The 21,138-nt window shown below is 36.6% G+C and overlaps 1 protein-coding gene and 1 long non-coding RNA gene across 2 annotated transcripts in view; one reads left to right on the top strand and one right to left on the bottom strand.

The window, feature by feature from the left end:
- The window catches only part of LOC145286188 (sodium/glucose cotransporter 4-like), a 115,057-nt gene extending 107,962 nt beyond the window's left edge, over nt 1–7,095 (bottom strand). The window contains exon 1 of the mRNA XM_080134980.1: nt 6,881–7,095. Coding sequence (XP_079991106.1) covers nt 6,881–6,970 — 90 coding nt within the window. The 5' untranslated portion in view covers nt 6,971–7,095. The remainder of the gene's footprint in view (nt 1–6,880) is intronic.
- Nucleotides 5,589–20,881, top strand: LOC145286189 (uncharacterized). The gene is made up of 2 exons (XR_013869121.1): nt 5,589–5,756; nt 19,012–20,881. It is a non-coding gene; the product is annotated as an uncharacterized LOC145286189 (long non-coding RNA).
- Nucleotides 20,882–21,138: the final 257 nt, after the last annotated feature.

The following is a 21,138-nucleotide window of genomic DNA, read 5'->3' as shown; positions in this document are numbered from 1 at the left end:
GAGCTCAGACGAGCACCTGCCATGGAAATAACGATAAAACAAAGATAGGCTCGCAACTTCTGTGGGGAAAGGTTGCAGGGAAGAGAAAAGGGCATCCCCCACTAAACCACGAAGTCTATTTTGTACTTTGTCAAGGCAGGATAGGCTGTTTTTAGCAGCTCTTGCCCAGATGTGGCAGCAGTATTCCATCCTTGGACGTACTTGGCTTTTATATAGATAGAGAATTGCATCAGTAGCTAGATATCTTCTGGAGCGGTAGAAGGATCCCACCATTTTCCCAGCGACCTTGGCAACAGACTTGATGTACGTGTTCCATTTCAGATCAGGAGTAAAGGTCAAGCCCAGAAGCTTGTCAAAACATGGGGCCTCCCCTAGGCGAGACCCATCCATTTCAATTGATGTCAGATGAGGATCAGAGCGTTGATGATGTAAAGATAGGAGCTTGGTTTTGGATGCATTAGAGGTAACCAGCCACCTCTTCCCCCACTGTACCAAGCGCTCAAGATCAGAGAGGAGAGAATCAGAGAGAACTTTGTCATTTACAGCCTTTGATGTGTTGCCGTAGATGGTCGTGTCATCAGCATAGATGTCAACGAATGATTTAAGTATGTGTTTTGGGAGATCATTGATGTAGATCAGGAAGAGTTTTGGGACCAGGATGGACCGCTGATGGACTACAGCATTAATACTGCAGGCCTCTGATTTTTGTCTATCAACCACTACTCTTATGAGCCTATCAGGGAGAAATGATTTAATGATCGAGAAAACATTTCCAGTTATACCGTAGCTGGAAATCTTGTGAAGTATGCCTTTATGCCATACCTTATCGAAGGCTTTTGACATGTCAAGAGCAATTGCTCTAGAAAGGAAGCCTGCTGTCGAGAGATTCGCTAATCCTATGAGATATAACAGTTAGCACACCTGCTGTAGATCTGGCAGAACAGAAACCATATTGCATGTCACTAAGAAGGTTATTTCTGCTGAGGTGGTTGACTACTTCTCTATTTAATATGAATTCCAGCAGCTTACTCATGACACACAGGAGACTTATTGGTCTGTACTGAGAGGGAGATGACTTATCACCTGAATTCTTAAATATAGGGCATACTGATGAGGTTTTCCAGGGTGTTGAAAAGCATTTCTCCTTAAGGCAACGCTTACACAGTTTTGTAAGTATGGGAGCAAGTTCTGATTGAAGCTTTTTTAACACTATAATTGGGATGCCGTCAGGGCCAGTTGCTTTACTGGAATCAAGGTTCTTGATTAGCTTGGCGACCTCACGCACAGATATTTGTATGTTACCTAGCGTGTTGTGTGTCATAGGAGGAAACACGGGGAGTTGATGGCCTTTGTCGCATAGGGTAGAATTAGCTGCCAAGTTCTTAGCAAATAGTTTGGCCTTGTCTGATGCTGACGAGATGACCTCAGGTCCATTGATAATGGTTGGGATAGATGCATGCTTCTGTTCAGGATCCTATTTGTTATTTGCCAAAACTGGTGGGAACCAATCCGCTGATCAGCTACTTTGGATTTAACGGACTGGGCATATAGCTCTCTTGCATTTTTGATTACTCTTTTACAGTGGTTGCTGGCAATCTTGAAAGCAGCTTTAGTCTCAGTGCATCTATTACGTTGGTAGCTATAGAAAAAGTGATTTCTGTGCGCGATGGCAGCAGCACATTCTGGGGAGAACCATGGCTGACTGTTAGGTTTTTGTTGGAATTTTTTCGATGGTATGAATCGGTCTCTGCCTACAATTAACCATTCGGTCAGGTCTGATACTATAGAGGACACATTCTTTTAAAACATCGAATGCAGAGGTAGAACAGATATGAATGTACGGAAGCTATCCCAGTCAGCCATAGAGTGTCGGTATACAGTACGGTGGAGAGGAACATCTGGGGACTTATTACATTTCATTTTTATCTTAACTGATACAACGATACATAGCTCAGGGGAAGTTGAGAGAAAAAGGTCTAAAAGGCTTGCATACTGACCGGTAGTATCGGGCACATGGGTGGGCTCGCAAACAATCTGAGTGAGGTCATAGGCAATGGCAAAATCATGACAGAACCTTCCCTCATCATCTGTCTTATTTGAGTGGGTCAGCCATGCCACGTTATGGACATTGAAGTCACCGCAGATGTGAATGTTAGCCGATGGGTGTACAGATAGTATGTTGTCTATTTTCTCAGATATACTCTTAAAGATAGTAACTCCGCTGTTGTGGGGGCGATAGAGGGCAAATATAAATGCAGTGGTGTAAGCAAGTGCAACCCGGAAGCACATATAAGGTAAATTAGGGTCTTCTCTGGAGATATCCCTGCCACACGGGAAGCCATGTTTAATGTAAGCACATATTCCATGCCCATGGCGATCTTGGGGCGCAGATTTAGATGTTAAGTTAGAGTATCCATTAATTATGAACTCATCTAGGGAAGTGGTCGGCCCTATTCCAGTTTACAAAAACATACTTTTGTTTTTCATTCTTTTTTCATTATAGAACTTGTATAGTTGTTAACAGGTGCTTCTGCAGTTTAATATTTCACAAAAAATTCTGTTTACATTAGGGGGCAGTGGAGAAGCGGGTGGTGTTTTGGTGGCGGCCGCCACAACACCACCTGCCTCTCCACCGCCCCCTAATGTAAACAGAATTTTTTGTGAAATATTAAACGATTCTTCTTTAATGGTTAATGTCGGCAGGTTACTTACGAAAAAAACGGTTAATTAAACTACAGAAGCACTTGTTAAAAACTATAAAAGTTTTGGTTAGGATTACCCAACTTACCCACCTCCAAAAAAGAAAAAAAAAAAAAAAAAAAAAGAAGAAAACGAACGAACAAAACACAAAAATATATTTTTTGTAAACCGCTCGTATAAGCTTACTGACAGCATTATTAGCGTCCTAACTTATGAAAAAATGAACGAATCTCTTAGTAAGAAAAAAAAACACCGCCGGTGTTTGGGGGTGCTGAAAATGAATATCAGTTAAATTTGTCTTGATATGAAGAAATTACTAGGTGGTTAGAAAGTGCGCGCTCATTTTACGTTAAATTTATATAGGAAAATGATTCCCCACTTTTTGAAAAAGTATTTTTTTTATATTATGAAAACTACTTATCTGCCCCAAATTTAAATGTGATATTCGTTTTCAGCACCACCGAAAACCTGTGTAAGGCATCATTTTAACGTTTTTTGAGGAGTTGGAAAGAAACTTGACTGACCCTTTTTTTTTTTTTTTTTTTTTTTAATTGGGCCAATACAATCGAAAGTAATCAAAAGAATAAAATTCAAGAATCTTACTTATAAAAAAAAACAATTTTTTTATATAAAAAATAAATTTTATTAACAAATTTGAATAATTTAATTTTTAAACGAAAACGTCAATTTGGTAAAATCTTTGGCATTTTTTTTTTTCTGGCATTTTTTAGATTAGGTCCACCTCTAGAATTTTCTTTTAAATGACACCTTGAATATGCTGAATACGAAAATCGCATTGAAAAATTGCAGAAATGATTAGTTATCGAGACATAAAAAGTTGTATTATGAATAGTATTCTTTAGCGGCCATCTTTTTTACGCGTGTGCAGTATCAGTCATAGATGAGTAGAGTTGTTTATGGCGAGTGCACGCGCGTAAAAAAGATGGCCGACAAAGAATACAATGCATAATACAACTTTTTATATCCCGATAACTAATTATTTCTGCAAAATTCTAATGCGATTTTCGTATTCAGCCTAGTCAAAAACCTGCACAAGTCGTCATTTAAAAGAAAATTGTGGAGGTGGGCCTAATCTGAAAATTTACCTTTTTTCTTTTTTTTTAACATTAATACAACTATTGCAACTCACATTCAAAATGTCGACTTTTAGAGGTTTTCGAGAATGCTGACAACGAAGAACGGCTTTCAGAATAAAAAGCCCTAACCTCCTCATGTTAAGAACGACTTTCGGAATAAACACCTCCAACTTCCCCATGTTAAGAACGGCTTTCGGAATAAATACGCCTAACTCATAACTAAATACCCGAAAACAAACCTATACAAGTTGACATTTCGAATGTGAACGATGAATTTTCGATTTTGTTGGCGTATGCGTAATTTAAAAAAAAAAAAAAAAAGTATTTTTTTTAGTTTACCGACCCTTCGGCATTTACCTTTAATTTGTCGACTTAAATCGGTTTTCAGGTACGCTGAGAACGAATATCGCATTTATTTTTGGCGCAAACACGCAATTATTCATATCTGACGACAGTCAGTATCCAATGTAATCACTATTGTTTTTGCTGGCGGCCATCTTGTTTCCCATTTAGAAAAAAAAAACGCAAGAAAGAGCCAAACGGAGCCAAAAGAGCCAAAGCATGGCCCCCAAAACATTTTTCGGCTTCAATGCCGAAATGCCCCCCCCCCCACCACCACCGTTCCGGATATTTTTCCGTTTCCCGATATCGAAACAGACAATCTTTTTTTCACTTTCTTAATTATATTCATTTTTTCAACTTTCTTACTAAAATGCGCGCACGCGCGTATGCAACGAAAGCCATCGTATTTCCTGCTATAACAGACAACACGCTATGCAACATACAAATATCTGTGCGTGAGGTCGCCAAGCTAATCAAGAACCTTGATTCCAGTAAAGCAACTGGCCCTGACGGCATCCCAATTATAGTAAGCTTCAACCAGAACTTGCTCCCATACTTACAAAACTGTTTAAGGAAACGTGCTTCCCAACACCCTGGAAAACCTCATCAGTATGCCCTATATTTCAGAATTCAGGTGATAAGTCATTTCCCTCTCAGTACAGACCAATAAGTATCCTGTGTGTCACGAGTAAGTTGCTGGAATCCATATTATATAAAGTAGTCAACCACCTCAGCAGAAATAACCTTCTTAGTGACATGCAATATGGTTTCCGTTCTGCTAGATCTACAGCAGATGTGCTAACGGTTATATCTCATAGGATTAGTGAATCTATCGACAAAGGCTTCCTATCTAGAGCAATTGCTCTTGACATATCAAAGACCTGCCCCCCCCCCAAAAAAAATATCCACCAAGAAAATAAAACATAACAAAATAACCCGAAAAGCGCAAAGTTCAAGCAAAAAATAAAAAAAATGGCCAGTTGTCAATTTGATCTTATTTCGTTTTCCGGTACGCTCGATCTGACTTTTTGATCACCCTGGTCTGGTCAGCCATATTAGATATTCATCGTTATTTATTTACACAAGACATACACATTTTAATCATGATTTTCTCTAGTTCAGATGGGTGCATTAAGTAAACTTTTAACTCGAAATGACCCCTAATGTACTAATGTAGAACATAAGGCACAGAAAAGAAACATTTATAATGCGTACACAGCTTTATTTTCTCATATAACCACCGTACGCTCTCAAGGGATATTACCTATTTACCTTGTAAGTTATTTTAATAAATATTACTCTAAATACTGTTTTTAAATTGTGGCCTTTTCTTCACGTTCTTTCCTTTCGCTCAAGATTTATTGGAATTTTCCCCTTCCCCCCTCTAATAAACTTTACTTTTTTGCGCCAACACCGGTGGTGGGGAGGAGGGCATATTTAGCTTCTTTTGGCGTTTTTTCGTTATTGGAAAACAAGATGGCCGCCATTAAAAATGATAAGGATTACGTTGGATACTGAATGTCTTCAAATATGGATAACTGCGTGTTTGCGCAAAAAATAAATGCGATATTCGTTCTCAGCGTACCTGAAAACCTTAATAAGTCAACAAATTAAAAGGTGAATGCCGAGGAGTCGGTAAACTAAAAATTTACCAAAAATAAAAAAATAAAAGGGAACGAAATTTAGGTGCTAATGCAGAGAGTGATCCGCGCTATTTTTTTTTTTTTTTAATCGTATTTCCACGTTTAAAGTTTTATGTTTTTATTTAATTGTAAAAGTACAGAATAGGTACAAAACACCCTCCCCATGTTAAGAATGGCTTTTTAAATAACATTATTATTTCAGCAGTCAGCACGGATCACTCTCTGGATGAGTACCGAAATTTAAATTTCCGCAAAATTTTAAACCTCCTCCACGTTTCCTTATAAAATTTTATGGTTTGTTTTAATATACACATAGAGTCGAAAAAGTTCTAAAAAAAAAAAAAACAAAAACAAATATATAACAATTTAAGGTAGTCGTGCACGTGCACAGTGATCCGTGCTGAAATACTAACGTTATTATTTAAAAAGCCATTCTTAACATGGGGAGGGGAGGATGTTTTGTACTGTATTTTTAACCTTACAACCGATTAAAAAAAACATAAAACTTTAATTAAACTTGGAAATACGATTTCAAAAAAATAGCGCGGATCAGTAAGTGCACTAGCACCCAATTAAATGTTATCAAAGGCAAGATAAGTTACTTTTCTAGCTAACTGAATAAGTTTTTCGTGTTTTTATTTAATGTAAAATGTTTCTCCGGTTAAAAAAATGAGTAATGTTGAACGCTACCGGAGAACAAGAAAAGATGGCCACGGTGTATTTGAAGACTCGATAATCACTTCAAAATAAGGAATAACACAAAATGGTAGTAGAAACCCACCCAATATTTATCCAGGTAGAAAAGTAATTTATCTTGCCTTTGATAACATTTAGTTGTTATAGATTTGGGGGGGGGGGTGACAACTTTTTCGAATCTGTGTCTATAGTAATACAAACCTAATTTTATCTTAATTAAAACACACACACACACAAATAAACAGCTACTTGATCAATTTAGGTGATTTTTGAAATATGAAATCGTTCCGCGGCGAGTTACGTACATCATAAAGAGTTCTATATATATTTTTCTTAGTTAAAAAAAAAGAGATGTAATTCTAAATAAACACACATAAAAGATATAAGAAATGGTATACTTACGAATATTCCAATAATAAAGATGAAGACGAAATAGCCGGCGATCACACCAATATCTACGATATTTAATGCGGAATTGGTAGATACTTCCATTTTTTTTGTCTTTGGCGGCCTTTTTATTATTTATTTATTTATTTAGTTTTTTAATTATTTATTTTTTGCGGAACCACGCAAAAAATAATAAGTAAATAAAAAACTAAATACGAATGATATTTTAATTTTTTTTTTTTTTTTTTTTTATATTCCGTCTTAAACGTTTTCATACAATAATGTTTAAAAAAAAAAAAAAAAGCGAAAGAAAAAAACAATTCAGGAAAGACGAATTATCTCGACTTATTTTAACAACAAAGTTACTGTTAATTTCGTCGCTAAATACAATCGGAGGAGAAAAAATAAAATTTGTATAATGTCGCGATAGAGAAGACACTCTTAAAAGAAGGCGAGGGGAAGAAAAAAACCCAACTTATATATATAATACTTAGTCGCTGCTAATTTTAAACGTTGAAAAATGATCTTTGTTAATTTAAAATTTAATTATTTATGCAATCATTTAACACCCTTAGAACTGAGCACGGACTTGCGTGGGTTTCAACACACGCGCGTGTGTGCTCTTATTATGTAAAAAGATTACTTATATTTTATTTTCCAAACCATTGAAGCAACGCCGACGATGATGGAAATAAACACTACGCATTCACCATGATACATGTGCTTTATTAGACTGTATTTACGCGAATGAAACGATCTCGTCCCGCGTCTGTCTGTGTTTCTCGTCTATTCGTAATTTTATTAGATACAAAACTGAATTTTTGTTTATAAGATTAATCGAATATTTTTGAAATAAGAGAAAACTAAAACAAATGTTTAAAAAAAAAAATCCCTGTTTAATGGATGTAAATTTTTGCACTTGTGCATTTTAACATCCGGGTGCCAATTTAGAGAGCCATTCTTAATATGGTAAGAGTAGGGGGGTGGAGCTGAAGTACGCAATTTTATTCGTTTCGGGTGTATTGTTGAAGGGGGCTTACAAGGCGTATTATTACTAAAATTATCCGAGATGTCTGTGTGACTGTATTTCGCGCTTACTCGTAACTTTAATAGCTACATATTGAGTTATTTATTGGATATTTATTGAAATTAAAATAAAATAATATACATCGAATAAAAAAAATAGAAAAAAGAAAATGAATACATTTTGAACTTTCACCTGACAATATGTTTCTATCCAGGACAACGTCGGTTAATGCCAGTAACTTGGAATAATATTGGCAACAGTTTTAAATGTCAATAATGGCATTTGAGCAAATTTTGGTGAAGAACTTATCCTGTAACTTGATCCGTCAATAACTCTGGAATGTTCCGTCGATTTCCTAATAAATAATGAACAAAAGATCGAACTGGTCGTGGCCGCTTTAAAGTTACCGCCCCCCCCCCCTGCTCCTCGTATTTACCTTCCTCTCACTACGGGAAGATGTTACGCAAGGTTGGAAAATAATGATTGGAAAACCAAAGCACAAAAAAATGTGTACACTGTAACCATCAAAAAATGCTCGAACAGCCCTGTCGGCATTCCTAGGTAAGCGCGCCGCAGACGATTAGCTATAAACTAACCCCCTTTCTCTAAAAATATAGCCTGTGAGGGCGGACCTGCTAAAACTGGGCAGAACCATACTCCAGCTCGACAGAAGAAAGGCCACCTTAGCTACAGAATGGCACAAACACTGTTGGATAGATTGCCGATTACATATCCTCAGCTTTTAGTACATAAAAAACAAAACAAAAAAAACCCTGCTATGAGTAAGGTTGATTCCTCTGGGCAAGCTTTTAGTAGTTTTGTGTTCATATCACGTCTGGGTCACCATTTTAGTTTAAAATAAAGACAACGAAAGGAAGTCTCATTTTAACATTTAATAAACAAACTTTATTTGCCATTTTCGTTAGTAGCTTTGGTAGAAGAGAGAAGCGTATTAGTAAGAGAGTTCAGTGTTCGTACGCGCACGTGTTTATAGCTAGTAGTTGCTGGAACAAAGGAAGCCGGTTAAAAGAGAAAGAAAGGGCAAAGTCTTCAGTGTGTTGACGTGTTGTCATGCATGAGTGTGAGTTGTATTGACGAGGACAGTTCTTCAGCATGACAAAGGATGTTGGTTTTGGGTACCACACATGGAAATAAATGGGAGTTTGAAAAGAGCCATAACTTTTTTTTTTTTTAATTACATTTTCACCCCAAAATAAGGCACATTGCCACTTTGGTGTAGGGGGCTCCTATCAAGGGCAACAACTACTGGGGTACTATGTAGGGATTTGGGCAGCAAGATGTTGGTTCACGTTGCACTTGAACTTCTGCATGTCAGTACAGTTGGGGAAGCAGGGACCTGGAATGGAATTTCAAAGTCTAGCGGTTCTGGGGAAGAAACTACTGGAGTAGAAAGATCTTTTACATCTAGGGATCTCTACAGTGTGGGGGTGGAATTTTGCAGCCTGTCAGGTCTGTCGAGGGTGTTCACGTCATGGGGGCACAAGTGCTTGCAGTTCATCAGAGCATTCACCATTAAAATACTTGTAGAACAGGCAGAGGGATGCAACGTTTCGTCGATGGGACAGAGGCTGAAGCTTAGATGCCAGTTCAGGGCCTATCAGATTTGTGACTCTCTTTTGAACCTTGCTCATAGACTCTCTTTTGAACCTAGCTCATAGTACTCATGTCCTGCCTGGGGCAGTAGCACCAGGCGATGTCTGCTCCCATTCAGGGTCAGGATGAAAGAGGATTAAAAGTTTGTGATTTCACCTTTTATATACTCTGTCACATGATAGAGAGCTGGCTTGTGATTGGACATACCAGGCAGAAAGTGGTTTTCAAATCTCGAAGGCGTCAGAAGTCGTCTCTGCTTATTTGTAGCGGCTGCTATAAGCTTCTCTGCTGCCACCACAATTATTGCTATGTGACTAAGCACATGTCCGTTAAGCATGCGTACACCAGTTATGCTTACATAAACAACCCTAAAATCAAATACACTTATGTAATTTGCACACATGCCCGCATAAATTACGAATATACATATATGCGTCAGGTTCTAAATTGGTAATTAGTCCATGACGGTAAACTTAAATAAGTCTTTTGATATGACAAAGGTATAGTCCACGCTGATAATCAAATTGTAATAAAATGTTAACATGCTGTGAAAATTGGTTAAAACCTTAAAGGCATTTCGTCTTTAATATTTTCTCTGTAACTAGTACACTATTTAGCAAAATAATTTGCGAACCAATATTAGTATTTTGCTAGAATTTTTCCTCTGAGGAGATGTACTTACGTTGAAAATCCATGGATTAAGGACATTAATTAAAAGATTGTATTCTTTTGTTCAAATAATAAATTTTATTTTGAAAAGTGATTCTTTTTTAAATAAAATTTTAACATATAAACTCTCTCTCTCTCTCTCTCTCTATATATATATATATATATATATATACGTTTCTAACTTTTTGAGATGGGGACTTGGGGACTGATAATTTGGATTATTCAGACTACTGTTCTCATCGTGAGTGTTATTCAAACAACAGTGTAATCTCCGACCTTCTGGAGTATCTTGTCGAACTCTGGAATCTTTCTGGAACTCTGGAATCTTTTTGTAAAACTCTGAAATCTGCATGGAATTTCAAAGGGATGCAAGAACCTATGGCATAGTGGATAAAGTACTTGATAAAATTCAGTTGTAAAGTTACACTATTCTGGAGGTTGAAGCTTCAAGCCACAGTGTGGGCGACACTCAAAAATAAAATTGCGAATTACTTAGAACTTTTAACTAATCATGGCTGACAGAACGAGAGCATGCTACCCCCATGGATTAAATAAATTCTGTGCTGATTCCTAAGTTCAACAAAAAGATTCCCAAGTTCGATAAGATACACCTAGGATCTGCATGGGATTTCAAACCGAACCGTTTTGTTAATTCACCAGGATAGCATGCTTTCATTCCATCAGCGATAATCAGATTAAAGTCTTAAGTAATTAGCAATTGCATTCTTTGGTAAGGGTCTGTTGCACAATTGATAAAGCACTAGGTGAAATTCAGTTGTAAGTGATACGCTTCAGGAAGTTGAAGGTTCAATTTTCAGTTTGGGCGATACAAAAGTAATCGTAGCAGTAGCAGTAACAACAACAACAACAACAATAGAACAACAGAGAAGCAATCTCTAAATCGTGTTATATTTTCTTGACTTATATGCTTAGTACTGATTGGATAAGAATGTTTAATCTTGGTTAGTTGCCTGTGTTGGACTTTAACCATTCAGAAACAGCCTGTGTGAGAGCCGAGCACCTCTTTATAAAATCTATATAAACAAGCTCATGTGTGCTTTCAACACACAGAGGGCCAGTGTGAAGGCTAAGTGGCTTAACGAATCTTTGTCATCTGAACACTACTATACTTCTTGTGCAAATGAATGTCACCCATAGCCTCTGGCTACTGGCAACATTGGCACATAGATTTAATTTCCAAGGATGGCAACATCGATGTAGATAAATTAAATATAACAACACCTTGTACCTCATGAATTGAATTACTTCCAAATAATACAAAGTTTATGAGCTCACTCAACATTTCAACTTAGACACCTCCAAGGCGTGTGGACTTGACCTCATCTCTGCTATACTAATTAAGAAATGCTCAGCTGAGTTAGCCCCTATACGTTTTAAGCTCTACAATAAATGCCTTGCTGAATCTTGTTTCCTTAATAACTGGGAGATGATATCTCTGGTACCAGTGTACAAGAATTCTGGTGAAAGGACTGACCTTCTCAATTATCACCCTATCAGTTTTCTCCCCCTTCTTCGCTAAAATCTTTGAAACCTTAATTAATCAAACACTAGTCCACTATTTCACAAAAGGTAATGTTTTTTCTAACAAGCAGTATGAATTTAGGCAATGTCATTCTACTGCAGATATTTTAAGTAATCTCTGAATGCATATACCATGCACTGGATAAGCCAAGCAAAGCCCTCGATATATCCAAAGCCTTTGACAAAGTCTGGCATGAAGGGCTGCTGCTGAAAATTAAATCATATGGTATAACTGGACGTATACTAAATATAAGTAGATCCTTCTTAGACAATAGGCCCATCTAGGTTGTCATTAATAGATATGCATCCAAACGGCATAGCATTAATGTGGGAGTGCCTCAGGGGTCGATCTTTTGACCACTATTATTCTTGATATTCTTTAACGACCTCCTGATAGCATTGTGTCCGAGATGGGTATATTTGCTGATGATCCAAGGCTCTATAATATGCATGAGGGAAGAATGGATGTACAAAAATCTAAGACAATGGCAGAATTGTTAGAAAATGATCTCCAGACTATAGTGGAATTTGGTTGTAAATGGATGGTAACATTTAATGCTAGTTAGACAAGGTTTATCTCCTTTAACAATTACGAGAAGCCTCTCCAACCATCGATATCCATGACAAATGACACGCTGAGAATTCTTCCTTTAAACTCCTCAGCTTAACATCCACAGGCAATATGAACTGGAACAAATACATTGAGGACATTGCAAAGGCTGCTGCAAAGAAGGTGGGTTCCCTATATTGTGCTAGAAGACTGCTCATACTTGAGAGTATCCTGTACCTCTACAAAACCACCATTCGCCCATGCATGGAATATTGTTGCCACATCTGGGTTGCTGCATCTACCACTAGTCTCTCCCTCTTGGATAAGCTCCAAAAAAGAATCTTCAATCTAATAGGTCCCACTTTGTCAACTAAGCTCCAGTCCCTGTCCCATCACCGCAATGTTGCCTCTCTGTGACCGTTTTACAAGTATTATAATGGAATATGCTTTGATGAACTCGTTGTACTTGTACCTCCTCGATGTACATATCCCTGATAAAACCGCTTAGCAACAAAATCTCACCCCTTCACTATTGAGGTCTCTAAATGTCAGAAAGCTTTCTACTCTAAAAGTTTCTTCTCTCGCACAGCTAGACATTGGAATTCCCTTCCTGTCCTGCTGCCTGTTTCCCTGACTGATATGCAGAAATTTAAATGAAACATAAACCAACATCTTGTTAATCTTTCCTAGGCATGGTTCCAAATAGTTGCCTCTTACATTCAAGTGGCAATACACCTTGTTGGCAACCTTCTCCCATAAGTACCTGATGTCTTTCTAGAAAGAATTCAGACTAGAAAAATATCAGGGAAACTAATGTTAACAATAGAATCTTTGGAGTTATACAATACTAGCTGGTAGCCTGGTGTTGCCCATTCATACAATATGCTTAAACAGAATATTTTAATATATGCAGATTGCGTATGTATTGTGATAGAATCAATCCTCTATTGATTATTATATATGACAAGGAATAATTTCCCTGGTGGACAAATTCACAAAAAAAAAAAAGTAATAATAATAATAGTAATGATAATGTCGTTCATAAAATCCAGTCTGTGTTTGTTTACAATATCACATCAGCTGATATTTGCCCTGGATGATGAATGCCCTGGAAAAGTCATTTCTGATTAATGTTTAGTTTTAAAATATGCAAACAAAGAAATTATTTGCGATGATTTTAAACGTTACTTCTTTTATCGTAAATTCAACTCATTAATAAGAAAAAGGTAAAATAAAACGGTGTGGTAGACCTGAGCTTGAACAGAGGATGATTCGATCTGTAGGCAAATGCTCTATCATTAAGATAAATCTCCAGAAATGATTCGCTGAAATTTTATTATCTCCCTTGCCAGTGTAACATAAATTAATCTCCTGTAAAAATTATTCTTTTTTAGCTAAAGGAGAGAAAAGCTATTTTAAGATCGGATTTTTTTTTATTTTCGATATTTATCGGATGAATATCTGTACAAAACATATCTAAGAACACTGCCGGGCATATAAATTAGCTTTGTGTGAAATTTGCAAAAGATAGGCTTAGCCGTTTCATAACCTATGAGGAATGAACTCACACACACACACACACACACACACACACACACACACACACACACACACACACAGAGAGTGACTTTCATATAATAGTAGAGATGATGATGATGATGATGATGATGATGATGATCTATATCTATATAATTAATAAAATGGAGACGATTTCTCCCATCTAGAAAAAGCATTATAGTAATACATGATGAGAATTTTTGTTATGAAAAAAAGGTTTTGTTTTTCCTTTCATGTGATAGTTTTTGTTAGTTACAAACAATATTATAGGAATAGTTTTTAACAATCTTTGCTAAGACTAGAGCATATAAATCCACCAACAAAAGAAGAGATCACTCGTGTCATCAAGAAGGTGAAAAACGGCAAAGATGGAATCCCAACAGAAGTCCTCAAGACGGATGTAGAAACAACAGCCAACATGCTACTGCCGCTCTTTGAGAAGATCTGAGAACTGATGCGTTCCCAGTGCTCTCCGGCCAAAAACAGACGCGAAACAACTTGTAGAAAAATAAATGTCTTTATTTCTTTTCCAAACTGCTGCGACTACTAAAATCAATTGTTTGCGTAAAGCAACGAGAAACTTAGTGACGACGTGGAATAGAGAGGGCGGCGGTTGACGGTGGTCAGTGGACAATCGAGCGGTGTCCCAACAGCCGGGCGTGTGTCTGTTTTCTCTCCTTCTGCCTCTGACAAGCTACCCGCTTTGTTTATATCAGTCTCGAGTTCCCCAATGCACCTGCGATATCAACGGCTTTAACCTGTGACCCCATCAACGTGTAGATTCGGTCTCCACTACCGTTGACAATCCAACACATGCAGATATTTCCGCACAATGCACTGTGCGACAGAGGTACCAACAGATTGGAAAAACAGACACATCATAAAGCTGCTCAAGAAATGAGATCTTAGCAGCTGTGAGAACTATAGAAACATCACACTCCTGTCAGTACCAGGGAAAGTGTTCAACTGGATTCTGTTGGAGAGGATGAGAGACGCAATGGATGTTAAGCTCTGGGACTACCAGGCAGATTTCAGGTGGGACAGATCCTGTACTGACCAGAGCGCCACACTATGCATCATAGTCGAGCAGTCCCTGGAGTGGAATTCCTCATTGTATGTCAATTTCGTGGACTTCCTCAAGTCGTATGAAGGAATGACTTGTCAGGTCATGCATGGAGGACAGTTGGCACGTTGTTTTAACATAAGGATTGGCATACGACAGGGATGCCTTCTGTTGCCGTTCTTGTTTCTCTTCGCCATTGACTGGGTGATGAGGCGGACAGTGGATGGACAGAGAGACAGCATTCAGTGGACCCTCTGGACTCAGCTGGATGACCGCGCTCTGTTCTTTCACAAGCACCAACAGATGCAGAACAAGACTTCTAGCTTAACCACCCACACTTTACAAGTTGGCCTCCAGATCCACTCCAACAAAACCAAAACTCTGATGGAAACGAGTATGATTTAAAACATGTTATGAAAAACATGTCAACTTGAAAGCGTGTTGTCAATTCAGAATAGATTTACCTGGAGCAGGTTAGATTAATGTTGACTGACATGGGCTTCTCAAAAGGTTAAAGTTCAGAACAATGTGTATACATTTAATAACAAAATATTGTATTTATATTCTCTCTCTCCCTCTCTCTCTCTCTCTCTCTCTTTCTCTCTCTCTCTCTCTCTTTCTCTCTCATTTTTTGCCATGATGGAAGATTTTTAATTTCGTCGAAATTTTAACAGTGTTTTAGATGGTTGCAAAAAGTTAGGGGACTGTCCAGTTGTATGCCAGCTCAACTCTTAAATTCTCAAAATGCTTCTTCAATGTTCACTTATTTTATGCAGTGTTCAATTCCAGCACCAAATACTCCTGCCCAGATAATTAATTCTCAGGAGAGAATTAATGGCATATAATGACACCAAGAACTTGACACAAGACCAAACATAGCAGACATCATATAAACCCTTTTATTAAAGGGGTGTACCTATCGTTTTTAAATTGTTTAACATCCGGAGAGCTAGTATGTCATGATAGGACGTAACAACCCTTAAAGAAACGTCATCATAGCTCATACAGATCAAGTGACTCTCCCAAGCAAGCAATAGTAGCACAATAGAACACATTACCATGGGACCGTTTCCCTTCAACTTGCAACATACTCATCTTCAATATTAACAGATTTCTGTAATTAACTGTCCCCACAAGTATTCGAACTTGGTTCATATCATTCCATTAACTGTCATCCTCAAGTAATTTTTGGCCTTTATAAGTGCGCTAACATCTTGGTTTTTAGTAATATCAACGAATTTTAGAAATGGTAATTTATTAATGGCTTTCAATCGATTAAACATGTATAGCCAGATAAAATTTGGTTAAACAATTCCATGGCAGGTACCTGTTTAAATGTCTTAAGAATTCAAGGCATGAGTTGAACAAGTAACTTTAAACCAAAGCATCAAATGTATATAAAAATACGGTGTCAAAGTATTGGTTACAAGGTGAAACGTTCACTCTGATATGACATCATCTTAACTACAGAAATTCCACCGTAAATGCAAATTAACACGTGTGATACTATTGACGCCCCCTCTCCCCTAAGTGTTAGGATATACGGGAGAAATGGTAAAAGTTAGTGACGGACAAAATGGAGGTGGGTTGTAAGGTTTATTTTTACTGAGTTTCTCTTTAAAAATCTAAAACATCAGGTAATTACTTAATCAATATAAAATTATATAAAATAAAAACCAGGTAATTACTTAATCAATATAAAATTTTCTTGTATATATACTTTTTTGCATATATACCCCCCGCCCCCTATTCAGTTTTGGTCACTCTTAACATGAAAATAAAAAACATATACTTCCTGTTGGAAAGAGATGAGGAAGAATGTAGAAAACAAATCAGCAGGTCTTCAAATTCTGAAATTGAAACCCCGAATTTTAAACGTGTTTAATTTTTCGCCGTTTGTGTTTTGAATTGTGAAATTCGTTTAATATGTTATATATTGTAAGAAATTTCTTTCCCACACGCCCAATTTCCTCCTTGCAGAAAGCAAATTAAATTCCACAAACAAAGCCATACCTTTAAAACTCAAATTTTATTCACAATGGATCAGAAATGAAAGTTCTTTGGTTCACGGTAAGTCCTTTGCAAAAACAATGGGTGAATTTGCTATCCATACGCAATGGAGCCTTTAGTTTGATTCCTCTGCGGGAATGTTAGTTTGGGTTTCCTTTAAAAGGATTCATGTTTGTTCATGGAAAACACGGTGTGAAGGTTGGCGCCCAATTCGGGCATATTTGGGACCTTATGGTCTCTGGAAGAAATAGGAATAAATTACTATAATCAAATATATCATGCCGAACACTGTAGAATATCCTCATTGGGTAGAATAAGTTCAGCAATAATGTTGTCTCTGTATTTAGAGAAATGTTCTTCGTTCACCCACTGCTTGGTGTCCATGAAGGTAAAATCCTGGCTCTCTGAAACACTGCTATGAGTCCGCTGTGTCCTATGGTCATTTACAGACTGAAAAATAATGCACATGTAATACAACTTGGCACCAAGTCAAGATCTGGCGCATTAAAAAACAAACCACAGATCGTCTAGCAAAGCATGTAGGCGGCTTAAAACAATATGGCGGTTGTACATGGAAATTTCTCATAAAATAATTATTATCTTTCAGGTTAACATAAAAACATATATTTTCATTATTTTTTATGGAAAAAGAAACAACTTTAAAATTTTAAAAGTAAATTTTATAATTTCCTTTTCCTATGTTGCCAATATTTTATATTAAGTGGAGAATGCTTGGACAAATCAATACCAAAAAAGAAAAATATAAATGTGGAAATTCATAAATTATGATAATTGTTTCGGAAAATTATTGTTGAGATTCTCTGAATTATGGCGGAATATAGGCGCTACAAACAGTTGTTATCGCATTTAAAGAAAAACTACTCAAATAAATTATCGCCTGCATGTTTGTAGACATCACATGACTAACCAAACAATGAAATTATGCTACAAAGGCAAGCATACAAAGTGGACCAGAAGCGATTGTCTGCCCTTTTTGTTCAAACAAAATTCAATAAAATATTGAATCTGTTAAAAACAATTTTCATAGTCCTTTTTACAAAATTGGAGAAAAATACAGGATAATCTGGTTTATTGAAAAATAATGTAGTTCGTTTGTTATTAATTAGAAAATAAGATATCGAAAATGATTTTATTAAATTAAAAATAAATTCAATTTATGAAAATAATAGAATTTATTGTAAATAAAATCAGAAATAAAAAAATTATTCTGAGGAAAATACAAGGAAAAATTTGGAAATTATAAGAGCAGACAAAAAATGATATTAAAACTGAAATATATAATACCACAAATTTTTAGTTGAAAAAAATAAAATATCAGAAAACAAAGTAGTTTTATTTATTTTTTTATTTATTTATTTATTTTTTTGTAACCGGTATAGGTTTTCATAGTTTTAAAAAGCTTTCATTTCAAGATGGCATCTGCCAATTATATTTTTGACTCATAAAAATGGAATTATTTGAAATTATTTGCAGTTCAGGTTTTAATATTCTAATATTTTTGCATATGCTTATAGAAAATCATCTTAAATCTTATTTAGAAATAAAAAAATTAATGTAATCGAGTCAAAAATATTTTTAAAATAAATATTTAAAGTTTGTTTAATCTTTATTAATTGGTACTTGACTGCCTTTTGGAAATATTTAAAATTTAAACTATTAAAAATTATCAAAAAAATATGTTATTGGGCTTTTAATATGATAAAATTCATTTTTATTTTTCTGGAAAAAATAAAAATTTGTTCAGAAATATTGGATTTTAGTAGATTTTATTTAGTTTAAAAAAAACATCAACTTGATTTTTCTCTGTATTTTGACTGTGTTTCGAAAAAATAATATGACACAAAAAGAGGAAATAGATTTGTCAGCAAAACAAAAGTATAGGAAATTGTTCACAAAGGAACACAAAAGAAAGCTGAATAGAATTGTTAATGAGACTATCATGGAATGAGAACAAAAGTATTGATTAATATGTTTTAGACTTTAGTTTTGGGTGTGACAGTGGGTTTGTGCAATAGTTTCATGATGTATATTAGTTTTTATTAGAATCCTTTCAGATGAATAAATTATTTAATTATTTATTTATTTATTTGCAGACTTATCCTCCTTATACGGCATAATCGCGTTGACACACTGGTTCTCGTCAGGTCACCGAAGTTAAACAACGAGCCTGGTTAGTACCAGATGGGTGACCATTTGGGAATTCTAGGTGCTGTATGTGCTCTCCGCTTATCCCTGCATTTGTTTCCAGCTGTCTTGCACTTCACTTGCCACTGGTATTTAACAATGTTGTCTCAGGAAAGGTGTGGTTGGTGATAGCGCACATTCTGCCACAAAGATTTCACGCGCAGGCAACCCTTCATGGGTATCCATTGTCTATCAAAGATTGAAGGAGCCTGATCCTCATCTTCATAGTTGTTGTTGAGTCTTGTAACTGTGTCTCCAGTAATTATTGACTTCCATAGTTGTTGTTGTCTCACTACGTTTTGGCCAACTAATCCTCTGGCCTGCTTCGGGTAGGATTGAAACCAATACTTTTAGACAATGATGAGTTGGAACAATTATATTGAAAACATTGCCAGGGCCGCTGCGAAAAAGGTAGGCTCTCTCTACCGTGCTAGAAAACTACTGACACCTGAAAGTATCCTGTACCTCTATAAGGCCACCATTCGCCCACGTATGGTGTATTGTTGTCACATTTGGGCTTGTGCATCTGCTGCTAGTCTCTCGCTCCTAGACAAGGTTCAAAAGAGAGTCGCCAATCTGATAGGCCCTGAACTGGCATCTAAGCTTCAGCCTCTGTCTCATCGACGAAATGTTGCATCCCTCTGCCTGTTCTACTAGTATTTTAATGGTGAATGCTCTGATGAACTGCAGACACTTGTGCCCCCACGACATAGACACCCTCGACAAACCCGACAGGCAGCTAAATCCCACCCCCACACAGTAGAGATCCCTAGCTGTAAAAGAGCTTTCTACTCCAGTAGTTTCTTCCCCAGAACCGCTAGACTCTGGAATTCCATTCCAGGTCACTGCTTCCCTAACTGTACTGACATGCAGAAGTTCAAGTGTAACGTGAACCAACATCTTGCTGCCCAAATCCCAACATAGTGCCCCAGTAGTTGCTGCCTCTGATAGTAGCCCCCTACACCAAAGTGGCAATGTGCTTTATTTGGGGTGAAAATGTAATAAAAAAATTAAAAAAAAACAAAACACCTGGAACCATAAAATCTCAACACCTCTAATGACTGCGCCACTGGCCCGAAGTTACTAAGACTCAGCATTCCTATCCTGTTGCGTTAATTACCTGAAGAATGCCAGAGGATGAGTTGGCCGAAACGTGGTAAAACAACAACAAGAAGAATGAAGATGAGGATAACAGTCTGCAAATAAATAAAAATAAGTTTCATGACGGTTGGGAACAGTTTGTGGACAGTCTTGGGTTTGAAACGGTTAACGACAATGATAGTTGATGACAGTTATGAGTTGAAGACAGGTTGTTGCTCAGAGGAAATGAGGGAGGGAATTGATCAACTGACTGACGAACACAGCCTCAGCAGTAAAGATAGATGTGGACCTAAGCGTTGTTGTAAAGTTGGAGAAAAAAAAGTCAGTAATAAAATAAATTACAACATGGCAAGAAAGAAGAAGAAGAAAAGAAACAAACAAAATACTGAAGATGGAGTTTGACTCTGAAATATTTTCAAATCATAAATTTCAAACAAGTAAAATATTTGTTTATTTTCACAAAAAATTGCGTTGTAATTTGGCTTTCAAGCGCACATAATGCGTATTTTATTTTATTAAATCAATGCTTCTATAATGGAACTCACACCCCTGACGTTAATCTCAAGTCGCCAATGCACCATTCCCAACATTTCAAAATACAACTGCTGAGAGACAATGCATGGGTCTTTATTACTGACTTTTCTTTTTCCAACTTTATAACATAGCAAGAAAGAAGAAGAAGAAGAAGAATAAGAAGAAGAAGAAGAAAAAGAAAGAAACAAGATACTGAGGATGGAGTTTGACTCTGAAATACCTTTAAATTATAAATTTCAAGCAAGTAAAATATTTGTTTATTTTCGTAAAATTGTGTGGGAATTTGGCTTTCAAGCGCACTTGATGCGTATCTTATTTTATTGATATTTCACAGTTTGTGTTTTTTGTATTCTGTTTTATTTTTATACTTGTGACCCACCGTCCAACAGTTGACAATGTGA

Source organism: Euprymna scolopes, chromosome 10 (genome assembly GCF_053919585.1).
Source record: "Euprymna scolopes isolate OS-2025 chromosome 10, ASM5391958v1, whole genome shotgun sequence".
NCBI classification, from domain to species: Eukaryota; Metazoa; Mollusca; class Cephalopoda; order Sepiida; family Sepiolidae; genus Euprymna; species Euprymna scolopes.
Note: the sequence above shows the minus strand (reverse complement) of the source record. Positions and strands in the feature narration are given on the sequence as shown.